The 22,105-nt window shown below is 43.9% G+C and overlaps 1 protein-coding gene across 6 annotated transcripts in view; it reads left to right on the forward strand.

Annotated features, from left to right (window-relative positions):
• LOC135201651 (uncharacterized) overlaps positions 1–22,105 on the forward strand; it is a 305,425-nt gene that overhangs the window by 178,019 nt on the left and 105,301 nt on the right. For 4 of the 6 annotated variants that reach the window (XM_064230755.1, XM_064230753.1, XM_064230752.1 and 1 more), the window contains exon 2: positions 9,218–9,358. The exons of 1 other annotated variant lie outside the window; for it this stretch is intronic. In XM_064230755.1, coding sequence (XP_064086825.1) covers positions 9,218–9,358 — 141 coding nt within the window. Of the gene's footprint in view, positions 1–8,643; positions 8,929–9,217; positions 9,359–22,105 lie in introns of those variants that run through there. One more of the 6 variants, XM_064230757.1, reaches the window with a different exon arrangement.

Genomic DNA, 22,105 nt, shown 5'->3' on the forward strand with positions numbered 1-22,105 from the left:
CCCGGATGTAAACAGTAAACACTCTCCACTTTGCTATCAGCCGTCTTCCGATGAAGACGTATGTTGTGAGCTCTTGCTGACTAGCGTTAATTACAATTTCCCCGGTGGGATCTTTAATTTCTTATTTTGAATGACTGTGTATATACTGTATATAATTAATTTATATAATGTATATAATTAATTGACTTTAATGATTAATATGCAAACCCACATTTTGGGATAGCCTTGCTAGCCGCCTTTTTGCTTCGTGTTAAAGGTCGATGTCAATTAAGGGTTGTGCCAACATCTTTATTCGTACATAATTTCGCCCGTTAGCGTTAGGACGAGACATATACGTACTCATCCGAAATTTACGCTTACGCTTGAAATTACAAAGGGGAACTTCGGAGGTTTGTCCTTTGTTTCTTCTGGTATTTAATCTTCTCCTTCGTCCTTTCGCTAGCTATCAGACAAAGATAGAAGAGGGGGCATGTGGTGTTGGTGTTTGAGGGATGCAAGAGGAGTATCCTTATTTTTAAAAATAATTTTCTATCATATTTTCTTTCTTTTAGAGGCTAACAGTGGTGATAGTTGATTACAGCATTAGAAGGTTGGGTATCTCTTTGTGTTGACTATCCTAACCTTGGAATTGTACCTGTGACTTGTAGCATGCTGTTATGTTGGTCCTCGAGTGTGTGTACTGTTCACCTGCTGGAAATCATATTCATTTACCACTGCTATCCTGGAGTTTTGTCACTGTACAAAGTCTTCACCGCTGCCCTGGGATTATTAACTCTATTCCTGCTGATAAATGTGCCTCATCCTGTAGAAGAAGTCTTGCAGAATTTGGAGAAGTTGAGAAGGAAGAGAGCTCGTCAAGTGTCGTGATCTTCCTCTTCAGAATCATCATATTTTTAATCAGCCTCCACCCCTTCGACTTCTAAGGCTCCCTGCTGAAGAAGAAGGTGGTATTCTCCCCCGCTAAGAAGTCTTGTCACGGGACATCTAAGGGTCTGCCTCCTCGAACTGAGAACGCAGTTGGGTCTTCCACTGGCTCACCCATTTCTTCGGGAGCAGGAACCGTCAAGCTGTCCCCAGGGGCTATAGCATGTCGGGAGGCGTAGCAACACAAACTTCGGTTCGCACTTCTGCTACTAGTCCTTAAGGTTCTGCCCTTAAGACTAGTTCCTTGTCGGGCACTTGTTCGCGAGTTTCCCTGAGTGCACGTAAATCTACAGATTTGCGTGCATCCAGAGTTGGTGATACTGAGTCCGCTCACCGTCACGACTCAGGCACAGAGTGAAAGAAAGGAGCGAGTCGCTCAGGTGACTCATTGCTGGTGATTGCTCTTGCGGTGATTGGTTGGTTCCCAGGGTTGATGTGACGGTCCTGTGGGATTGTACACGCAATGAGACTGGTAAGGGGTCCCCCATTCAGTCCTTTTGAGAAATTTCGGCCTCAACAAGGTCTTGGATGCACTGGAGGACTGCACCGGCCCTCTCCAGTCAGGTGCACACTCAACCCCACACAGACAACAGTCACGTTCACGTGACTGACCGGTCTCGGTGGTGGGAAATGTTTTGCCTGCTATGCAAGAGTTTCATAACCCTCCTCAGGAAAGCATTTCTCCAGACGATAATGCTTTCCTAGACTCTCATTGCAGCCATCACCACAGGTTGATGGCTGCCCGTGACTCGCTTTTCCTGCTAGTTCTGCTAGCAAGGCGAGCGAGAGCATCCTGTCTTCCTCACTTATTCCCTCTACTTCCTATGGCAACACTGGGAGGTCCGAGGTGAATAGGAGGGATCCTGCAGAGTGCTCTCCGTAGGATTCAGCGTTGGGGGGCTACATTCCTGGAAAGACCTTAGGGTCCTACTGGACGTACGTCCTCGTCATTGAGGAAGGATCTTATGTCAAATCTGGAGATTGTGTCTCCCTGGCTTTTCTGTCTTTTGGACGTATTCTAATTCACAGTACCCTATAGGTTCTTGCGTTTTGGGAGCCTTAAGTGTATATTCTGTTGAATTTTACTCACATTCCAGTCTTAAATGTTCGGATTTAGGACTGGTTTTTATGCCTGTCCCTTCTCGATTTCTACGGGAGTTGAGGAGGTCCCCCACCACAATGATTGACGAAATTCAGGAGTCTCTCCGAGTGCTTAAATTCTTTGGAATTTATAGCACTCTCTAAGTGTTTTGGTCTTCTACGATCTGCAAACACTCGGGCGAGATGAGAATTCCTGGTAATTGTTACTACAATACCCAGAAATCTTGCTGAATGCTCCAATTCCTTGAAATTTCTAGCATTCTCAGAGTGTTATGGTTTTCTATAATTTCCAAACACTCGGGCGAGACAGACATCCCCGGTAACTGTTATTACGAAAATCGGGAGTCTCGCTAAGCTATTAAATTCCTTTCCAAACATTTAAGCAACGGAGATTCCTGATAATATTACAATAATCAGGAGTCGTGCTGAGCGCCTGGATCCTTTGGGTTTCACTGGCGCTCGCCGAGTGCTCGGCACCATCTATATTGCTGAGTAACGGTGAGACAAGGCTCGCCCGATTATTGTCTTACAAGAGTCTGGTCTTCTCGGCGAGCATGGGAATTCTTATGAATTCTAATGATCCCCGAGCACTTACTATTATGAGTGCTTGGATAGCGAGACGAGCCTTTACCAGTACAGAAGAGTTCGCTCCTCAGTCTGGTTTGGAGTTATGAGGGCTTGGAATTGCATGCAACTCTTCTGGGTCAATGGTCAAGTACCATCCTCGTGTAGTAGACCTTTGAGTCCAAACATGTAGGACAGACACAGAATCCCTCTTTATTCTTCTTTTTGGAGCCTCTGCCTCGAAGGAGAACAGTTAACTGGGAAGAGGTGATAGGTCTTCGTTGACAATTACCATGTATGACTATGTAGTGGTGATCCCGCGACATGCTTCTGTTATCAGTTGCATCGTCCAAGTAGTAGGCATATATCTGTAAGTTAATTCTTCTGGTATGTGACTGAGACAAATACTACCTTCTCTTAATTAACCTGAAACTCAGGACAGCCTTTTGAGCCTTGAGATAACTAGTGGTATTGTTTCTCAACACACCACAGCATTTGCATTATCACAGAACAAGAAGGTTTTCTTCCCTCCCATTTCATGTATCTTTTTTGTGCTCGATGGTTCTAGCCAAACACATTCCATCATGGAATGCACTACCAGGCAACTCGGTATAACAAGTCTTGCGAGTGATATATGGCTCTGCCTATGTACTGCTCGCTCTCCAAGATTCTATTCGGTTTGGTATTGTTTCTCCTTTGTCGAGGATTAACTACCAATTCGAATCTCTCAGCCCAGTAATCATAGACTTAGGTCTCTGGTTGGCTCGGAATTCTCGCATAATGCCCATCTCTCCTACACCACATTTGCTGTTGCGAGAATTTTCAGACAGAGAGATATCTCATTAGACTCGTTATCATCTTTCTGTTTACTGCACGGTATAACAGAAGTCTGTAGCTTAGTTTTCTGCTCCATCGCGCCTGCCCCATTGGCCACTGCAATGACGCAGAATGATTTTCTTCAGACAATTTGAGTTTTGTCTTCTAATATACATTTCCTAATTTGTAGGGTGTTCAATTATTCTTTGTTCACCCCAAACTGTAAATTAATAACGGTAGATGTTGCCTATTCCCCGCCCAAGTAGCTCTGCTTCCAAAGTAAATAGAAACTTCCTCCCTGATCCCACCCACAAGAAGCAGTTCTTCAGGCAGTACAATCCCTGTGTTTTCATTACTGAAAGACTTTCTGCCTTCATTGCAAGCTCTGACTTTCTTGCCAAGCAGCAATGAAATAGGTAGTGGAATAACTTTTTCAGTCCTCTGTAAAAAAACAGGGATTAAAGCCGTCTTTACTGGTTGGTGTCATTGACGGGACTTTTTCTATGATCAGAATCTTGAGAGTTTACTTCTCTTGATTCATCTGTGAAGACGTAGGTTCACATTCACCTTAGTCATTCACTAGTAATATAGTATTGTTTCTCCTTGGTTGAGATTCAACTAATGATGAGAAATTCGTCTTTCCATCACAGGGACCTCGGTCTCTAGAAGGCACTTGACTCTCGTCTAATATGCACATGCCTCGCGAGAATCATCATATCGTCTCTCAACATCGTTGGTGAACACAATAGATGATTTGTATGATTGTTCTCAGCATAACCTTTGGCGGGTTTCACGTTGTGACTACGCCTTGGATGCGCAGCAGTGCAATCAGTTGGCAACTGTTGACAAGTCCAAGTCCTTCATGATCTCCTGAGCTGTGGACTTTGTATTGGTTGATCCAGATCAGTCATTATTTTGCCCTATTGGTGTGTTGCTGTACCTATGAAGGAGTGACGCCCTACATTGAGTATCGATGTCTTTATCCACTGCAGACTGCCATTGCAAAAGTGTCCAACGACCTGTCTTTCTCTGAGTCTTACGTGGATACGTTAAGTGGCTGGGTACGTTTCATCACTCCAAGAATATGTCGGACCGTAAGATAGATGAGGTAATCATCGCAACCATATTTAGATCTTTCTTCCTTCGGGTCTGCCCACAGGTCCTTGAAACCTCTTTTCCTTGGACTTGGACCTTTGGTGGATGTTCACAGGTTGTGTTTGCTTACCCGGCTCCTTCAAGAGGACGAGTTGCATCTTGCCTATGGTGTGCGGTTCTAAAGGTAGGAAGGATGCAAGAGTGACTGGCCTCTCCACATTCCCCTCATCATCCTTCGACTCCTCTTCTTTCAGGTTGAGGATAGGACTCAAACTTACACTAGCTGGTTGGGCGATTGATGCGGTAAGCTTACACATAGAGCTTCCTTTCTATTTTTCTTATCAGAATCATAGAAGCAATCCTGCTCCTTTCTCTAGCAAGGGGAGGAAGGAGACTGGCAATAATGCAAACCATTCCCAGAACTTTGCATTAATGCCTCCAACTCTAAATATTCTTCCGACCCCTTTTCTGATGAGTTATGATTCCTCACTCATTTGAAAAAGACCCAGAAGTCTGGCTCTGATCAAGTTGTCAGAGGCAGGGCACTCCTCCTCACTCTTACGACCAGGAGGAATAGCCCAAGTGTTATAGAGGCTCACTGACATTCCTCCCACCAATCAGTGAGTCTTCCTTATGTAAAGGACCAAGGGTTTGTATATCATGTAGGAACAAATCACAATTTTTGAAAGTCAATTGTATTTTTCCTAACTATACAAACCTGAGGTCCTTTACATTAATGCCCACCTCATGCCACCCCTCAATCTGAAACCTGGGCCAAAAGGCAAAGTGGAGTGTTTACATCTGGGCAGGCAGGCCTACCCGCCTACCAGATGGTAGTTACTGCCTAACCACCTTGGTCAAGTATTTAATGGTTGTATTCCAGCCTACGCTGAAAGTAATTTGTTATGTAAATGACCTCAGGTTTGTATAGTTAAGAAAAATACAATTTACTTTCAAAAATTGTGATTTTTCCGCAAATGACTTCATCATGACACCACCTCACAGAAGCGCTGAATCTCATGAAAATGGAATAAAATGAGTTAAAGATCATACCAAAAATCGTTAAACTACCATTACTCTTCCCAAAATCATATTTAAGGAAGTACCCCTTTTATCTATTTCTGTCCTACTATTCATAGTCTATATCAATAAAAGTCAACACAAGTATAGAGAATCCATTTTTTAAATGGTGACTTCGAATCCATCAGAAAATGAGAATATAATTATCAAACAATAAAATGTTAAAGTTCGTCAATAAATGAGTGCCGCATCACACTTCCTTTTCTCTAGAAACTGAACTCAGTGACACTACATAAAAGGTGTTAACTTTTCAAAGTCTTTCACTTTACCTTTTCTGATGGATCTCCAAACCCTTTCCTCTACGGCATGTTTCCACACACACAATCAATATCGGGTAATGTGCCTTAATCCTCATACTAGAGATTACATCTCATTCGCTTGTTCCAACCATCATACGTATGTATGCCCACCAACAGACGTACGGATACACGCATGTTACTGAACATACGAACGTACGCACGCTAGTCTATTCCCATGTACACGATCGCCTAGTGCACGTACTCGGTGACCTGAAATTATCTAAAGTAACCTTTCTTTGTGGTTTACCTCATATCTCTGGGATGCGCTCGCTATTTCGTTCCCGTGTTTTCGATTTGTGTCTCATGTCAGCACCTTGAGGAATTCACTGTTTTGCATCTGTCTAACCAGCAAGAGCTAAGGTAACAACCCCATTTATTTTAAAATATATCACATTCACATCTAACCCAGCCCCTTAAGATATATATATATATATATATATATATATATATATATATATATATATTATATATATATATATATATATATATATATATATATATATATATATTATATGATATATATATAGATATATATTAAAATATATATATAATATATATATATATATATATATAATATATATAATACACACACACACATACATACATACATACATACATACATATATACAGTAGCATAAACTTTTCATTGGAACCTAACTGATTATCATATGCGAGTTATACGCGAGTTACCATAGACACGCAAACATTTGCAAATCCTCAAGAAACCCTGGAAAAGTGATTGTTTAATTTTTTATGTAATTTATAAATTTCAAGATTTTTTGTCAATTACATAACAGATAATGAAAATTATAATTCTCTCTCTCTCTCTCTTTTTACTGAGGTGAGAGAATTCTAATGGTACATGTATATGTTTATTAATATTTTCAAATGTTAATGAGATTAATGAGATTAAATAATAATGATAATATATAACTGTAATTACAAAATTCATATGTGAGTATTTTAAAGAAACAAAATATCCTTTCCTTTATCTTCTGTTTAACTCAAAGAGAAGCTCGAAGCCAAAGATGTCAAATGTGTCAGTTTAGTGTGACAGGTAGGGGGGAGTGTCGCAATTAGCAGGTCATGGGATTCTTTCTCTCTCTCATACTAGTTAGCGGTAGATAATTATAAATTGATCTAATTTTACTTTCACCATCTAGAACTTTAAATGCTTCATTCTAAAACGTAGACACATAACTAAGAGTTGTTTAAGTCCAAATAAAAAGCACTGTTTATTCATGAAAAGGAATTTCAGAACGGAGAAAAAGACAGAATAAAGAATTTCTTAAAAACAAGGTTGAGAAGACTTCTAAAAATAGATTGGTTGAAGGGGAAAAGAAGAGAGAAATAGTACTATGTAATCTTCACACACACCTATATTTTTACCAGCCATTTATTTCTTTTTTCAGGGTAATGTATTAATCTAACTTTTAAATGAAATTACAGTAACTTTTAATTTCATTTAAAAGTTAGCTTAATACTTGGGGAGCAAGCTTAATACTTTGGGAGCAGGATCAGTCATATTTAGTGTTCTAACTCTAGAAATAAGCATTTATTAGCATTTATAGAGACCGTTCCAAACTTGCACTAAAATTTGACTTGCACGAGGGGGTATGGAACATAACCTAGCACAAGATTGAAAACATATATATATATATAATATATAATATAATATTATATATATATATATATATTATATATATATATATATATATAATAATATATATATTATATATATATATATATATATATATATATTATATATATATAATTAATATTATAATATATATCTATCTAATAAAAGGAGCCCATAAAAACACCAAAATGTAGAGAGAAAAAAGTACTATATTTCAGAGACTGCTGTCTCTCTCTTCAGGTATATCCTGAAGAGAGAGACAGCAGTCTCTGAAATATAGTACTTTTTTCTCTCTACATTTTGTGTTTTTATGGGCTCCTTTTATTAGATGGAATTCTGTTGTTACAGAACATTTTTACCAGTCAATATATATATATATTTATATATATTATATATATATTATATATATATATACATATATATTGTTACATTTATTGATCTCCTCATCTACCCAGCTTTTAGTTAAAACGCCAGCCAGAGATAGGAATTTCCTGTTATAGAGGGGGAATAAAGACTCTTGTCAGCCTTAGGGACGTATCCCAAAGGGGAGTGTGTAGCTAGCTAGGTACTTATTAGGCCTACGTCTAAGCTCCTTTTTCCTGTGAACCCTTTGCTGGCCGTATGTTCTGTTTCCAGGATACCCTGCTCTTGGGGGGATAAGCTGAACCCATCCCCCATGAAGGACATCTGCAATCGCTCTCAGTCGGCTCCAGTCAGTAACCCAGGACACACGTCCTGCCCAACCAGCCTTCCATTAGGCCTACCAGGGCGCAACTGGTGCGCCCAGACCTCAGACAAAGTGGATGCCAGTTCCCCTACAAAGGTCCACTTGCAATAATGCATCCATCTATGTCTTGTGAATCAGTCATATTGCCAGTTCTTTCATTTCGAATCCAGTACTGAATTTCATTTCCCAATTCAAACTCCTAATGCTCAAATGAACATTCCTTTGTTCCTTTCACTGCCTCGTGGCCACATGCCTCCCTTTTGTGATCATCCCAGACAAATGAAGTCATTGAATGTTTCATTTAACACTAAGAGTTCCTCCCCAGTGTGTTAGACAAAGTGAGTAACTGTAACTTGTGCAAGAAATCTCTAATTATTTTGTGTCTAATCTGGGATTTCTTCCAGATTTACCGAGTCACGTGTCCAAGTCTTCGCGGCCGCAAGTGCTGCATTACCGCAAGATAATGTGAATAATTGTGAAAGCCAGCATTTACGTGAATCTCATTTTAGCCAGCTATCCCCTTGTGAGAGATTATATTGGTCCCCGTGCGGATAAGCTGCATTTACTCTTTCTCAGGCCATTTCAATGGTCTCTTGTAAATAAATGTATGTAAAGTAATTAGCTGAGTTTTCTGGCGACCTCTTGCTCTAAGAATAATAATATCAAAACCCTCCTTTTTTAAGGTAAGTTAAAATCCAGTTACCTTGCATTTCCATATAATATTTTCCGTTTACGTATTCGGTTTATATGAGGCCCCGATATACTAAAAAATATATCTAATAGATATATATATATATATATATATTAATATATATAATATTATATATATATTATATCTATATATATATATATATATATATATATATATATATATATATATATATATATATATATATATATATATATAGATAGATGCTTAAAACTTCTAAAAATTATAATTCTGTTAATTTCAGCTTGATATTCCTTTGACAGATATGTCGGTGGGGTTGCAAATGAGGGATGTATACAGAATCCCCAAGGATCTTGTACAAACTGCTCTTGGAAAAGATTGGTCTCGGTGCATCTTTGCAGTACTTTTGCTATTCACTTTCTTCGTTGCATCCATGTGCTTACGTGAGTATGTATTCATTCTTCTCATGAGTTGATAATGGTTGCACAGAATGTAGGATTTACAAGTCCCATATCCCACATAACGACATAGAACAAGACTTATTTGAGGGTCATGTATAGAAACTTACCGCAGAAACAGCGTTGGTTCTCCTTCATTGTGATGAATTTTTAAATTGTTTTTTTGATTTTATGTAGCAGGTATGCATTTAGTGGCTCCAGCTATTGTCTATGAAGGCATACTCACATTTCTTGGAAATAATACTGAAATCTGAAGTGAAGTACAATAATCTAATCAGGGGTTCTCAACCTTTTTAATCTTATGTACCCTTTAAACTGAGTCGTTCAGAATTGGCCATGTGCCCCTACCGACAATGCAGCATCAGGAAGGGTGAAAGGAAATGCGTGTTTTTTTTACTTAGTTTATTAAGTTTAAATTGTGTTATATATGTGGAGCAGACTAAATTTTGTATTAATGAGTGTCACTATGAGGTAGCGTTGATTGGTAACTAGTACGTCACAGGGAAACACTGTGACTGGCTACTAGCATGCAATACATTTACGTACTAAAGCAGAACTATATCAGACAGTTTTTGATCACTGTGGCAGTGAACTATGCTGCTTTCAGCTAGTTGCAACTTGCAACTAGTAATATTGACAGGTAAGTCACTGTGTGTGAATAGTATATAAAAATGATAATACAGAACTAAATCAGACATTTTTCCAATAACTGTGACAGTGAGGTAGTGCTGCTGTATACAGCTTATAACTAGTTACTCATGGAGAAATTACTGTGCACATAACTAGTGTCACTAGCATAAGAAAATTAACAAATTAGAATTAAGAAGGTATTGTATTCCATTGTTGCAAACTAATGCAGATTGTTAAGCCTCGCAACTAGTTAGTAACTGTTACTTACTCATAGGGAAGCCAGTGTGTGTGACTGCATTAAAATACAAGTATAGACTAATTCAGTGAGATAGTTGGGCCTGTTTCTTTAATACAAAAAAGCCTATCTTTGGCACAGTCTTTGAAAGAGCCACTCTTGTCATCTTTGACAGCAAGATGCGAACGTAACTTGTTTTTAATCAAGCACAGTGCTGCTGTGGCAGAATTACAAGCAAAAAACAAAAACAAGCAACAAGATCTTCCCCATTTACATTAATCATTTCGACTGACAAATTTTCCCACAGCCACACTTTCCCTTTTACATTACTAATACAAGCAGGACAATTGGCTTAACGAGATACAGAACACAAAACACAAACACATGTACTCACCTTAGACTCAAGACACTCAGGGCGAGACGCTGTACCGTCTGCTGGATACAGTCGTTGAGACAACAACCGCTGAATTCAATACACAAAGACAGACAAGCACCAAAACCATAAAAGAACTAAAAAAAAAAAAAAAAAACGTAATCACTACGCAAGCAACCACCAACACTGTCTCCAACAAACAACTCACAAACATCAGAACACAAAATCAAATACAACAGACAAACTTTAGCTCAACAACAACCAGACAGACACACGCACAACAACTATACAATATCAAAATCAGTCAAATCACACATCAACAACTGACCATCAGTAGACTCTGCCTTATCTGTGTCCTCTTCAATTTCTCATCACAGACTGACTCACTGACTGACCCGGCAACCACGCCAGCAGACAACCCAAAATGATCGCCCAACAAGCAAACCATCGCTAACCATCCATCCACAACTTACGCTCTTTTTCTCTCTCTCTCTCAACAGCAACCCTCAAAGATGTTGTCAAATGTAACTACCATATCACTCATCCATATTGCCTCACCCGTTACATTTGACGTCTCCTTACATTCACAACACCCACACTAAATTGCCTTTGTTCCTACACGATATACAAACCCTCGGTCCTTTACATAGGGATTACTTACGGCGTAGCTGGAATTACGGCCATTGAATCTTGAACAAGGTGGTTAGGCATTAACTACCGTGTGGCAGGCGGGTAGGCTAGCCTGACAGGATGTAAACACTCCACTTTGCTTTCGGCTGTCTTCCGAGGAAGACGTGTGTTTGTGAGCTCTGGCTGTCTGGTCATTGATATTTTTTCCTGGTGGGATCCTTTTGGCTTATTTTTAGTTTAAATAAATATGTATATATGGTGTTTGATATTAATATTAAACAAAGGTTGTCCTTGTTTCTCAATTAATATACAAACCCACTTGTTGTGATAGCCTTCATAGCCGTCTCTTTACTTGTGTTAGAGTCGGCGGCAAAGGTATGCCAACATATTAATTACCTTCTTCGCCCTTTATCGTGAGGACGAGATATGTATTTAAGGATGAGACATGTATTTAACGTGAGTGATATTGATCCTGTAATGAAACATGTATTTATCCGAATATTACACTTACGCTTGGAAATTACCGACGGGAACTTCAAAGGTCTGTCCTTGTTTTGTTTTTATGGTAATTCTCTTCTTTTACCTTCGTCTAGTAAATGAGAGGATGAAGATAGAAGGGGCATTAGTGTTGATGTTTGGGGGATCTCCTATCACTTTGGAGGGCAGTACCCTTGCTTGCGTGAGGAGTATTCTTATTACTTTAATCATTTTTTCTCCTTTTTTACCGACTACAGTGGTGATGGTGTTTACAGCAGTATTGGTTGGATAGCTCTTCGTATTGGTTATCCTAACCTTGGAATTGTACCTGTGACTCGCAGCATGCTGTGATACTGATCTTCGAGTGTGTGCCTACGGATCCCATGCTGATAATCATATTCATTTATCACTGCTACCCCAGAGTTATGTCACTGGACGAAGCTTTCGCGCTGCCCTGTGATGTTTATCCACTCCTGATGGTAGAAGTCTGGCAGAATTTGGAGGAATCGAAGAGGAAGAGAGCACGCCAAGTGTCGTCATCCTCCTCTTCGAGACCATCATATTTTCATGTCTCCTCCCCTTCAACTTTTAAGGCTTTGCCGTAGAAGAGAAGGTGGTCTCTCCCCCTCTAAGAAGTCTTGTTACGGGACTTCTAAGGGTCTGTCTCGTTCCGGTGAGACAGGTGGGTCCTCCGCTGGTCCTCCCGTTCCTCCGGGAACGGGGCCCGTCTCTCCTTCCTCGGGGAGGAAGCAGACGGGGACCATGGAGGTACCGGCCACCGCTGGGACCTCCTCTCTCGATTCCGGAGATTCCATCTCCGGACCGGGAACCGTCTTGGCCGCCCACTTGGGAGCGTTACCTAGTGTACAGTCACTTATGGGAGACCGTGCAGCCAAGGTCCAGACTGCTGAGTATGCTCACCGTGTCAGGACCCAAGCACAGAGCGGAAGGATGGTAAAAGTCACTCGGGTGACTCTTGCCAGACCAGCGTTCGCTCTTGCAACGATCATCTGGTACCCAAGGTTGACGTGATGTTCCCACGGGTCCCTGCATGCAGAGACCGGTGGAGGCGGCCCATCCAGCCCTCTTTTAATTATTCTTCTTCTTTTCAGAGAGGTTTCGGCATCAACGACGACTGGGAAGAGTCGGAGGACGGTATCGGCCATCTCCTGTTAGGTGCACGCTCAGCCCCACCCAGATGACGGTCCCGTTTGCGCGACCGACCATTCTCAGTGGTGGCAGTATCTTCGCCTGCCAGATAAGAGTTTTGTAACCTTCTCGGAGAAGCGTTCTCTCCACTGCTGCTCCCGCAGGTTCCTTCGGACAGGTGCAGTTGGGCCATGTTGCTACCGCAACTGCCCCAACTCCGTCCTGGATGGAGGACTTGTCACTTATCCTGAGGAAACTGGGGAAGAGGAAGCCCAGGAAGAAGAGGAAGGTGTCGTCGTCTTCTTCTGCTGCCTCTTCCCCTTCGACTTCCGAGGCCCCCCAGCTGAAGAAGAAGAAGGTGGCCTTGCCCCCACCCTAAGAAGTCTCGCAGAGACTTCTAAGGGTCTGTCTCGCTCTGGTGAGACAGGTGGGTCTTCCCCTGGTCCTCCCACTCCTCTGGGAATGGGGCCCGTCTCTCCTTCCCCTGGGAAGAAAAGACGGGGACTGTAGGGGTACCGGTTACGCCGGTACTTCTGCTCCCAGCTCCAGAGGTTCCACCTCTGGACCAGGAACCGTCTTGGCTGCTCGCCAAGGTCGAGACTGCTGAGTACGCTCACTGTGTCAGGACCCAGGCAAGGAGAGGAAGGATGGTAGGAGTCGCTCAGGTGACTCTCGCCAGACCGGCGATCGCATAGTACCCAGGGTTGATGTGACATTCCCACCAGACCGTTCACGTAGCGAGGCTGGGAAGAGGTCCCCCCCCTTGGTCACCGGGTCCAGCCTCTGCTGGATCTGGTTCAGCCTCACCTGGACCTGGTCCAGCCTTGCCTGGGCGCGTCGAGAGGACGGTGCTCGCTCTTACTGCGTTAGTGCACACTACCAGTCACCTGACCGTTGCTCCCACCAGGACCGGACGGCTCGCACAACTGTTAGCAGCTCCCCTGATGCACGAGACCGACGCTACCATCCTCAGTCCAGCGCTTCTCCTTAAGGAGGCCGCTGGTCCAGACCTGCAGCTTGATCGCCACCGTGGGTTGGTGATCGCCTGTAGTCCTCCCAGCCTACCAGTTCTGGTGGTAGGCAGGGGAGGAGCACTCGTAGCAGCTCCCCTGACTCAAGAGACCAACGCTCCATCCTTGGTCCAGCGCCTCTTCGCAAGAAGACCGCTGGTCCAGACCTGCAGCTCGATCGCAACCGTGGGTTGGTGATCGCCTGGAGTCCTCCCAGCCTACCGGTTCTGCTGGTAGGCAGGGGAGGAGCGCTCTGAGCAGTTCCCCTGATGCAAGAGACCAACGCTCCGTCCTTGGTGCAGCGCTTCTCCGCATGAAGACCGCTGGTCCAGACCTGCAGCTCGATCTCCACCGTGGGTTGGGAATCGCCTGCAGTCCTCCCAGCCTACCGGTTCGGCTGGTAGGCAGGGTAGGAGTGCTCGTAGCAGCTCCCTTGATGCTCCGTCCTTTGTCCAGCGCTTCTCGCAAGGAGACCACTGGTCCAGACCTACAGCTGGATCACCACCATGGGTTGGCGATCGCTTACAGTCCTCCCAGCCTACTGGTTCTGCTAGTAGGCAGGGTAGGTGCGTCAGGTCTCCCTCACCTGTCCCTTCAACCTCCTTGGGCTACACCGGGAGGAACTAGGCAAACAGGAGTGACTGTGAGGAATGCACTTCTTACGGTCTGGCCACGAGCCTGGTTCGGTCTTGGGACAAACAGATCCTCGCTCAAGGAGGACGATGACGCTTCCTAGACTCTTGGAGTGACCATTACTGCTGTTCACGTGGTGGTCCTGCTGGACCACGCATGCAGAGACCGGGGTGGGCTCCCCCTTCAGTCCTCTTGAGAGGTTTCGACCTCGACAAGGACTGGGACGCGTCGAAGGACGGTATCGGCTCTTTCACGTCAGGTGCACGCTCAGCCCCACCCAGACGACGATCACGGTGGCGGCAGACGTTTAGCCTACAGAACGAGTTTCGTAACCCTCCTCGGGAAAACGTTTCCTCCAGACGGTAACATTTTCCTAGACTCTGAGCGGCCATCACCACACGGTGATGGCTGCCCGTAACTCACTTCTTCAACTGCTAGTTCCACAGGAAAGGCGAGCGAGAGCATCCAATCTTCCTCCATCATTCCCTCTTTTCTATGGCTGCAACGGAAAGGGGAGGGATCCTGCAAAGCGTTCTCCGTAGGATTCCGTGTCGGGGACTGCGTTCCTGGAGGGACCCTTGGGTCCTACCGGATGTAAGTCCCCATCATTGGGGAAGGATCTTGCTCAATCCTCAATTTCTACAGGAATCGGGAGGACCACCACCCCGATGATCGTCTGACGAAATTGGGGCCCGGGGGGGAGTTGCCGAGCGCTTAAAATTCTTCGGAGTTTCTAACACCCTCCAAGTGTTTTGGTCTTCTACGATCTGCAAATACTTGGGCAAAACCACGGTCCAAAGTGGGCGAGACGAGAATCTCAGGTAACTGTTACTATGATAATTGGGAATCTCGACGAACGCTCGAATTCCTGAAATTTCTAGCGTTCGAAGGAAGTACTGCTGCTGAAGGAAAAATATCTCAGGAGGGGCTCAGCCTGGATGGACCTGACGGTCTGTCGCCTCAGTAGGCGGCCACTACCGTCTTCGGTATCCTGTGCTCACCGTAGATGTCTTCCTTCGGGAAAACTTCACCTTCGCTCCCTTCATTAGAGAATGAAGGGGGTCGGCTTCCAGCCTCATTCTTGCTCCTCAAATAGAAGAGAATTTAGACTGGAGGTCTATGTACAGGAACCTACAAATATACTATGTATATTGCCCTCGCGACATGCTTCTGTTATCAGTTGATTTGTCCGAGGTGTAGGCACATACCGTGGTTAACTCTGTGGGTTGTGACCGAGACGAATAGTATCTTCTTAATTGAACTACAACTCGGGACTGCCGTGCAAGCCTCCCAAGAGTTACCAGTTTCAATTTTGAGATACTTGTGGTATTGTTACAACAACAATACCACAGCGTTTGCATTCACCAAAATCCGTTTCGGTTAAAATGCCGACGTTCGAGCGTATTTTCTTGTGCTCGATGGTTCTAGCCGAATGCATTCCTTCTTGGAATGGATTCCTGGCAACTCAGGATGACGAGTGAGCGAGAGCTACCAGTGTATGGGCTGCCTGCCAGCCCTGCCTGCCGCAGCCCAGTAGCGGCTGGCTCTCCGAGATAGTGCAGTCGGATATTGTCTCTCGTCCTCTGCGATGATTGACTACCGAACCGAATCTCTGCCCGGCAATCACAGACTTAAATCTCTGGTTGGCTGGAATTCTCGCATACGTGTATGACCATTTCTACTGCATCACCTTTTGCCGTTGCAAGAATTTTCAGGCAGAGATATCTCACTAGACTCGTTATCATCTTTCTGTTTACCACACGGTAACAGAAGTCTGTAGCCTAGTCTTCCGCTGCATCGCACCTGCTGCTGCGATGACGCGGAATGATTTCTTACAGACATCTGAGTTTGTCTTCTAAATACATCTTGTATTCGTAGGTGTGCAATTATTCTTTGTCCACCCCGAATTGTAGATGAATAACGGAAGACATCGCCTGTTCCCTGCCCTGCCAGCTGTACTTCCAAGTATATAAATGTCCTCCCTGATCCAGCCCATGAGAAGCGGTTCTTCAGGCAGTACAATCCCTGTCTTTTCATTACTGAAAAACGCTCCACTTTCATTGCAACTCCGACTTCTCACCGAACAGCAATGAAGTAGCAGTTTAGCGTTTTCAGTCCTCTGTAAAACAACAGGGATTAAAGCCGTCTTCACGTGTTGGTGTCATCAGCGGGACTTTTCTACGTTCAGAATCTTGAGAGTTAACTTCTCTCGATTCAGCTGTGAAGACATAGGTCTGCATTCACCTAATTACCTTCGTATTCAACAGCACATAGTATTTTTTCTCCTTATTTGAGATTCAACTACTATGAGAACTTCTGTCTAGCCATCAGGGACCTCGGTCTCTAGAAGGCAATTGACTTTCGTCTGATGGGCACGTCCCTTGAGAGAATCATCATCTCGCCTCCTAGCATCGGTGGCAACAAGATAGATGATTTGTATGGTTTCTCGGCATAACCCATCAAAAGGCGAGTGTCACGTGACTACGTCTCGGATGCATGACTGCTCGCCTCACGCAAACAAACGCAGTCAGTCAGCAGCTGTTGAAGCGTCCAAGACCGTCACGAGCTACGCTGTGACTTTGTATCGGTTTATCCAGATCAGTCATTACTTTTTCCTACTGGCATGTTCCGGTACCCATAAGTATCGACGCCCACCATGGAGTGTCGGTGTCTTTATCCACTGCGGAGACGACGAGACCGTAAGAGACTTTGCTGCAGTGGAATAGACCAGTGGATGGGTACTGGCCATCACTCCGAAGAATATGGCGGACAGGAAGATGGATAGGTTATTGCGACCATATCTTTCTTTCCCTTCGGGACTGCCCACAGGTCCTTGGAACCTCATTTCCCTGGACTAGTGGTGGATGTTTGCAAGATGTGTTTGTTTACCCAGCTCCTTCAAGAGGACAAGTTGCATCTCGTCTATGGTGTGCAGTTGTAGAGGTAAGAAGGATGCGAGAGTGACTGGCTCCCTCCCCCTTCCACACCTAGTCCTCCCGCTCCTCTTCCTTCGGGTTGAGGATAGGACTCGAACTCACACTGACTGGTCGGACGATTGATGCGGTAAGCTTATATATAAGCATTCTTTTTATGTTTCTTATCAGAATCATAGAAGCATTCCCACTCCTTTCTCTAGCAAGGGGAGGAAGGAGACTGACAATAATACAAACTTTTCCCAGAACTTTGCATTAATGTCTCCGACACCAAATATTCTTCACAGCCCTTTTTCGGATGAGTCACGATTCCTCACTCATTTCGAAAAGGTCCTGAAGTCTGACTCTTGATCATGCAGCTCTTGTACTCCGATCAAGTTGTCAGAGGCAGCAGGGCACTCCTCCTCGTTCTTACAACCAGGAGGAGTAGCCTAGGTGTGCATAACTCCAGTCAGTTCTAGAGGCTCACTCAGATTCCTCCCACCAATCAGTGAGTCTTCCCTATGTAAAGGACCGAGGGTTTGTATATCGTGTAGGAACAAATCACAATTTTTGCAAGTAAATTGTATTTTTCCTAACTATACAAACCTGAAGTTCTTCACATAAATGCCCACCTCATGTCACCCCTCAATCTGTACCTGGGCCATAGGCAAAGTGGAGTGTTTACATCCGGGCAGGCTAGCCTACCTGCCTGCCACACGGTAGTTACTGCTTAATCACCTTGTTCGAGATTCAACGGCCGCAATTCCAGCTACGCTGTAAGTAATCCCTATGTAAAGGACCGCAGGTTTGTATAAATAGGAAAAATGCAATTTACTTGCAAAAATTGTGATTTTGCAACACCTAAGGATGCTCGCATGCAGACCCCCTGGATCTTGTTTGAGAACCTTCATACAATTTCTCTGTTACATCTCTATTCACTTCTTCCAAGCCACTTTCATTCAGATTCCCATTATCTCCCTCACTACTATCTTCCCAAATCTCATCCACTACCTCATCTACACCTTCTAGGTCTTGTCCCAATATCTCCCTTATTTCTGCAGCCAAACCACTCAGTTCATCCATACTTCTGTCAAACTCTTGCAAAGCTTCATCCATACTACCAACCACTTCTTTACCACTCGGTTCCCTTCCCACTGAAATCTCACTTATCCCTGTCAATTCAAACCCACATACACTATAAGTATCATTCATACCCTCAAAGTCATCTGTATTACACACCATTTGTACTCTAACAGTAACACCCTTATCATGCAGTTCAAGCTTCCTCCTTCCATTCCACACTCTTCCGCTTTCTTCCATACTCTACCAACACTAACTGTCGATCTCTCAGACCCATTTGTTCACTGACGCTCGGCTCATACTTATTAACACCCAACCATTCACTCATTGCATTCTCCCAAACATACTGTGGTACTGTAGGCCAAAAAACTCGTGGCAGAGTTTCATAATTTTTCGTTCACCTACCTGACGCACGATTCATGCCTTATTTATCTATTTTTCTTTTCAAAGATGGAAGAAGTCATGTGTAATGACGTTAAAAGCAGTCACTGATATCTTTAGAACATTGTGTTATGTTATTGTGTAAAACTATTTTCCATATAGCAAAATTGACGTGAACGAAACAAAGTGATAAAAAACGTCATATCACAACCATAGATATACATTACCAAATAGATAGGAGACACCTATCACTAGTAGTATCGCATAAACATAGTCCTTAAATTATCATTTCAATATTAAGTTGAATGTAGTTGAACTATTCCATTTGTTAAATTTTACAGAAAACATTGGAATCTCACAAAATGCTATCAAATTTAAAAAAAAAAGAAAAAAAAATATCTTAACAGTGTGAACCAGGCGACCTCACTCTATTGCTTTTGATGTTATGTGCACGGGAATCTAATGTCAATGTGTCATTTATCGGTCTAAGAAACATCCCTCGATGAGCGAGAGAATTATTGCACTGCATTCGGTGCAAGTTCCTGTCGGAGAGATATCAAGAAAGCTTAATAAACCGGGGAGAATCATACATAGATGAATAAAATTGTTTAAAGAACGGCAAAATTTAGAACATGGGCCTAGAGGTGGAATACCTCGAAGCACCACATGAGAGCAAGACAATACAGTAGTGTAAATGTTGCTGAGCAACATTCATTTGTGAACTTTGAATTCTAGTGCCTCGTCACGACATTGCTGAACCAGGAATCATAACTAGCTCTACGCTTATGATTGGTGTCTGATGAATACTTTAGATGGAGAGGAAGAGATTTTTAAATCTACACTTGAAGTCTTTGATAGTTGTCTGATGAATGAGTAGAATGAATAAGCAAACTTACCCTTGATGGATGAGAGATTCAGTTAGGCTTACTCTTTTTGTTTTGTTTTTTATCGTGGCCAGTGAATACCATGGATAGGGAGGGAAACAGTTTCAATGATGCATGCATTTTTTTTCTTCAAAACCTAAAGAATACATTTTATTGGGAGATACTTTATTAACATCGGCCTAATCCTTCCATCACTCCTATACGCCACCTCCGCTCTCTTTTACATCTCAGGCGGCTAGATCCGACTTCTTACTGCGAACTCCATCTCATGAAAGCATCACTAATGATAACGGTTATTTTCAAATTGCCCGCACCGACAACGGAGGCCTTAAAATGCATGTTTATAAAATATTTTCTGTTTAAAGAAACTTTATCTTTCATTCCACAAAATATGTGCATACACTCGTGTTACACCCTGTAGCCGTCAAAGAGCAACCCTTGATTAACCCTCTTACGCCGACTGGACGTATTTTACGTCGACATTTTTTGTCTCTCGGGTGCCGACTGGACGTATTTTACGTCGACATACAAAAGATTTTTTTTAAAATTCGCGGAAAAATACTTATAGGCCTACCAGCCTAAAACTTTTGAATCACGCGCTTTGGGGGATGCTGGGAGTTCACGGATCAAGGCCTTGTTTTGTTTTGAGCATGACCCAAGTGCGCATGCGTGATATCCCTTCTTCTCGCTCCAGCCAGCATCAGTAGCGCATCATCCGAGAGCGATCTTTCGTCAAAAGCGTGTTTTTCTGGACTCGTGCGAGACTTTGAGCATTTGTGTTGCTACAGGACATTCATAGATGTCTCAACGACGTGTGAACCCCGAAAGGCGCGTTTTACCCGTCGGAAGGGATCGGTGTAAGGCAAGTTTTGGACCTGGATGCTGGCGAGGGGGCCAAGCACCAGCATGACCCGCGCCTCAAGGCCGTTCTGTGCGGCCAAGTGTGGCTGAAAGTGTTCAGGAAACAGCGTATGCCTTTGGTTACCCCTAGGAAGCATTTGGGCGTCCTTAGGGGCATTCGTAGGCATTTGGGAGGCCTCCAACCAAGGGACATAGATGAATATCTATCGGAGCTTGATCGGGAACATGTCGCAAGTCCTCATTTTGATGGCGGATGGTCATCGAGTGATGAGGACATCAGTCCCGATGAAAGTGAGGATGAATATATGCCCCCAATGTCCGTTCGAGGCTCACATCCCGAAAGTGAGCTCGAATTCAGTGGGTTCAGTGCTTACGAGGGGGAATCTGAGGAGGGGGAGGATGGGGATATGGGGTCAAGTTTTATCGCAGAGGACGATACAGAAAGTGAAGGCCTAAGTGAGGGTGATGGGCCAACGGGGGAGGGTAGAGTGCAATATCGTGCCCAGCACCCGTGCCGCGCACACGGGCAACGTAGAAGGTCGGCTCGTCGCGCCAGCCAAGGTGAAGGTCGGTCGTGGAGAGTGACGAGGGTGACGGAGGACCAACCCATCCTAACATGCACCCCTTCCCGCAAACCCCTGGGCTCACTGGGCTCACCGTACCAGTACCCCTGACTGTTTTGGGGTTCATCCAGCTTTTCCTTACGCGGGAATTGCTGGAATACCTGGCACACGAGACGGTGGACTACGCTTGGTACTGCCGGTATGAGCTGAGGACGACCTTGTCGTATTACTGGCGGGGTTGCAACCTCATTGACATGGTGCATTTTTTGCTGCACATTTATTTTGGTATGACACCTGCTTCCGACGTCAGCACTATTGGAGGAGGAATTATTTTTTATGTATGCCTAATGTGCCTGGCGTTATGTCCCGTGATAATTTCCTGGCGTTTGGACAGGTACTTCAACGCCTTCAACCGAAGGGCCATACCCCGGAATAACAGTGATCGCCTCATTTTAGTGCGCACCAGTGTTGGATTATATCCGTGATCGGTGTAGAAAGGCTCGTGATTCCTGGAAAGAGCCTGTCTTTGGATGAGGGGATGATGCCTTACAAAGGACGTCTTAGTATAAAAGTGTATAAACCCCAGAAGCCGAAGAAATATGGTGTGAAATTCTTTCTTATTACCGAGGCCAACATGGATACGTTGTGGACTTTTCAGTGTATTCCGGGGTCTTCTCCACGCTGCGTGACACTGTATTCAATCTTGTAGGACGTTTCCGTAACCAGGGATATCACCTGTTTATGGATAATTATTATAACTCGGTATCCCTGGCCCAGGATCTGTATGAAGCAGGTGTTCACGTCAGTGGTACCCTTCGGTTGTGCGTGGGACCCCGAATGTCCTCAAGAGGTTCGCTAGTCATCCACAACACCTGGCAAGAGGAGAGACAGAGTGGCGGCGGAAGGGCGCT

The sequence above is a fragment of the Macrobrachium nipponense genome, chromosome 28, assembly GCF_015104395.2.
Source record: "Macrobrachium nipponense isolate FS-2020 chromosome 28, ASM1510439v2, whole genome shotgun sequence".
In the NCBI taxonomy this organism is placed as follows: Eukaryota; Metazoa; Arthropoda; class Malacostraca; order Decapoda; family Palaemonidae; genus Macrobrachium; species Macrobrachium nipponense.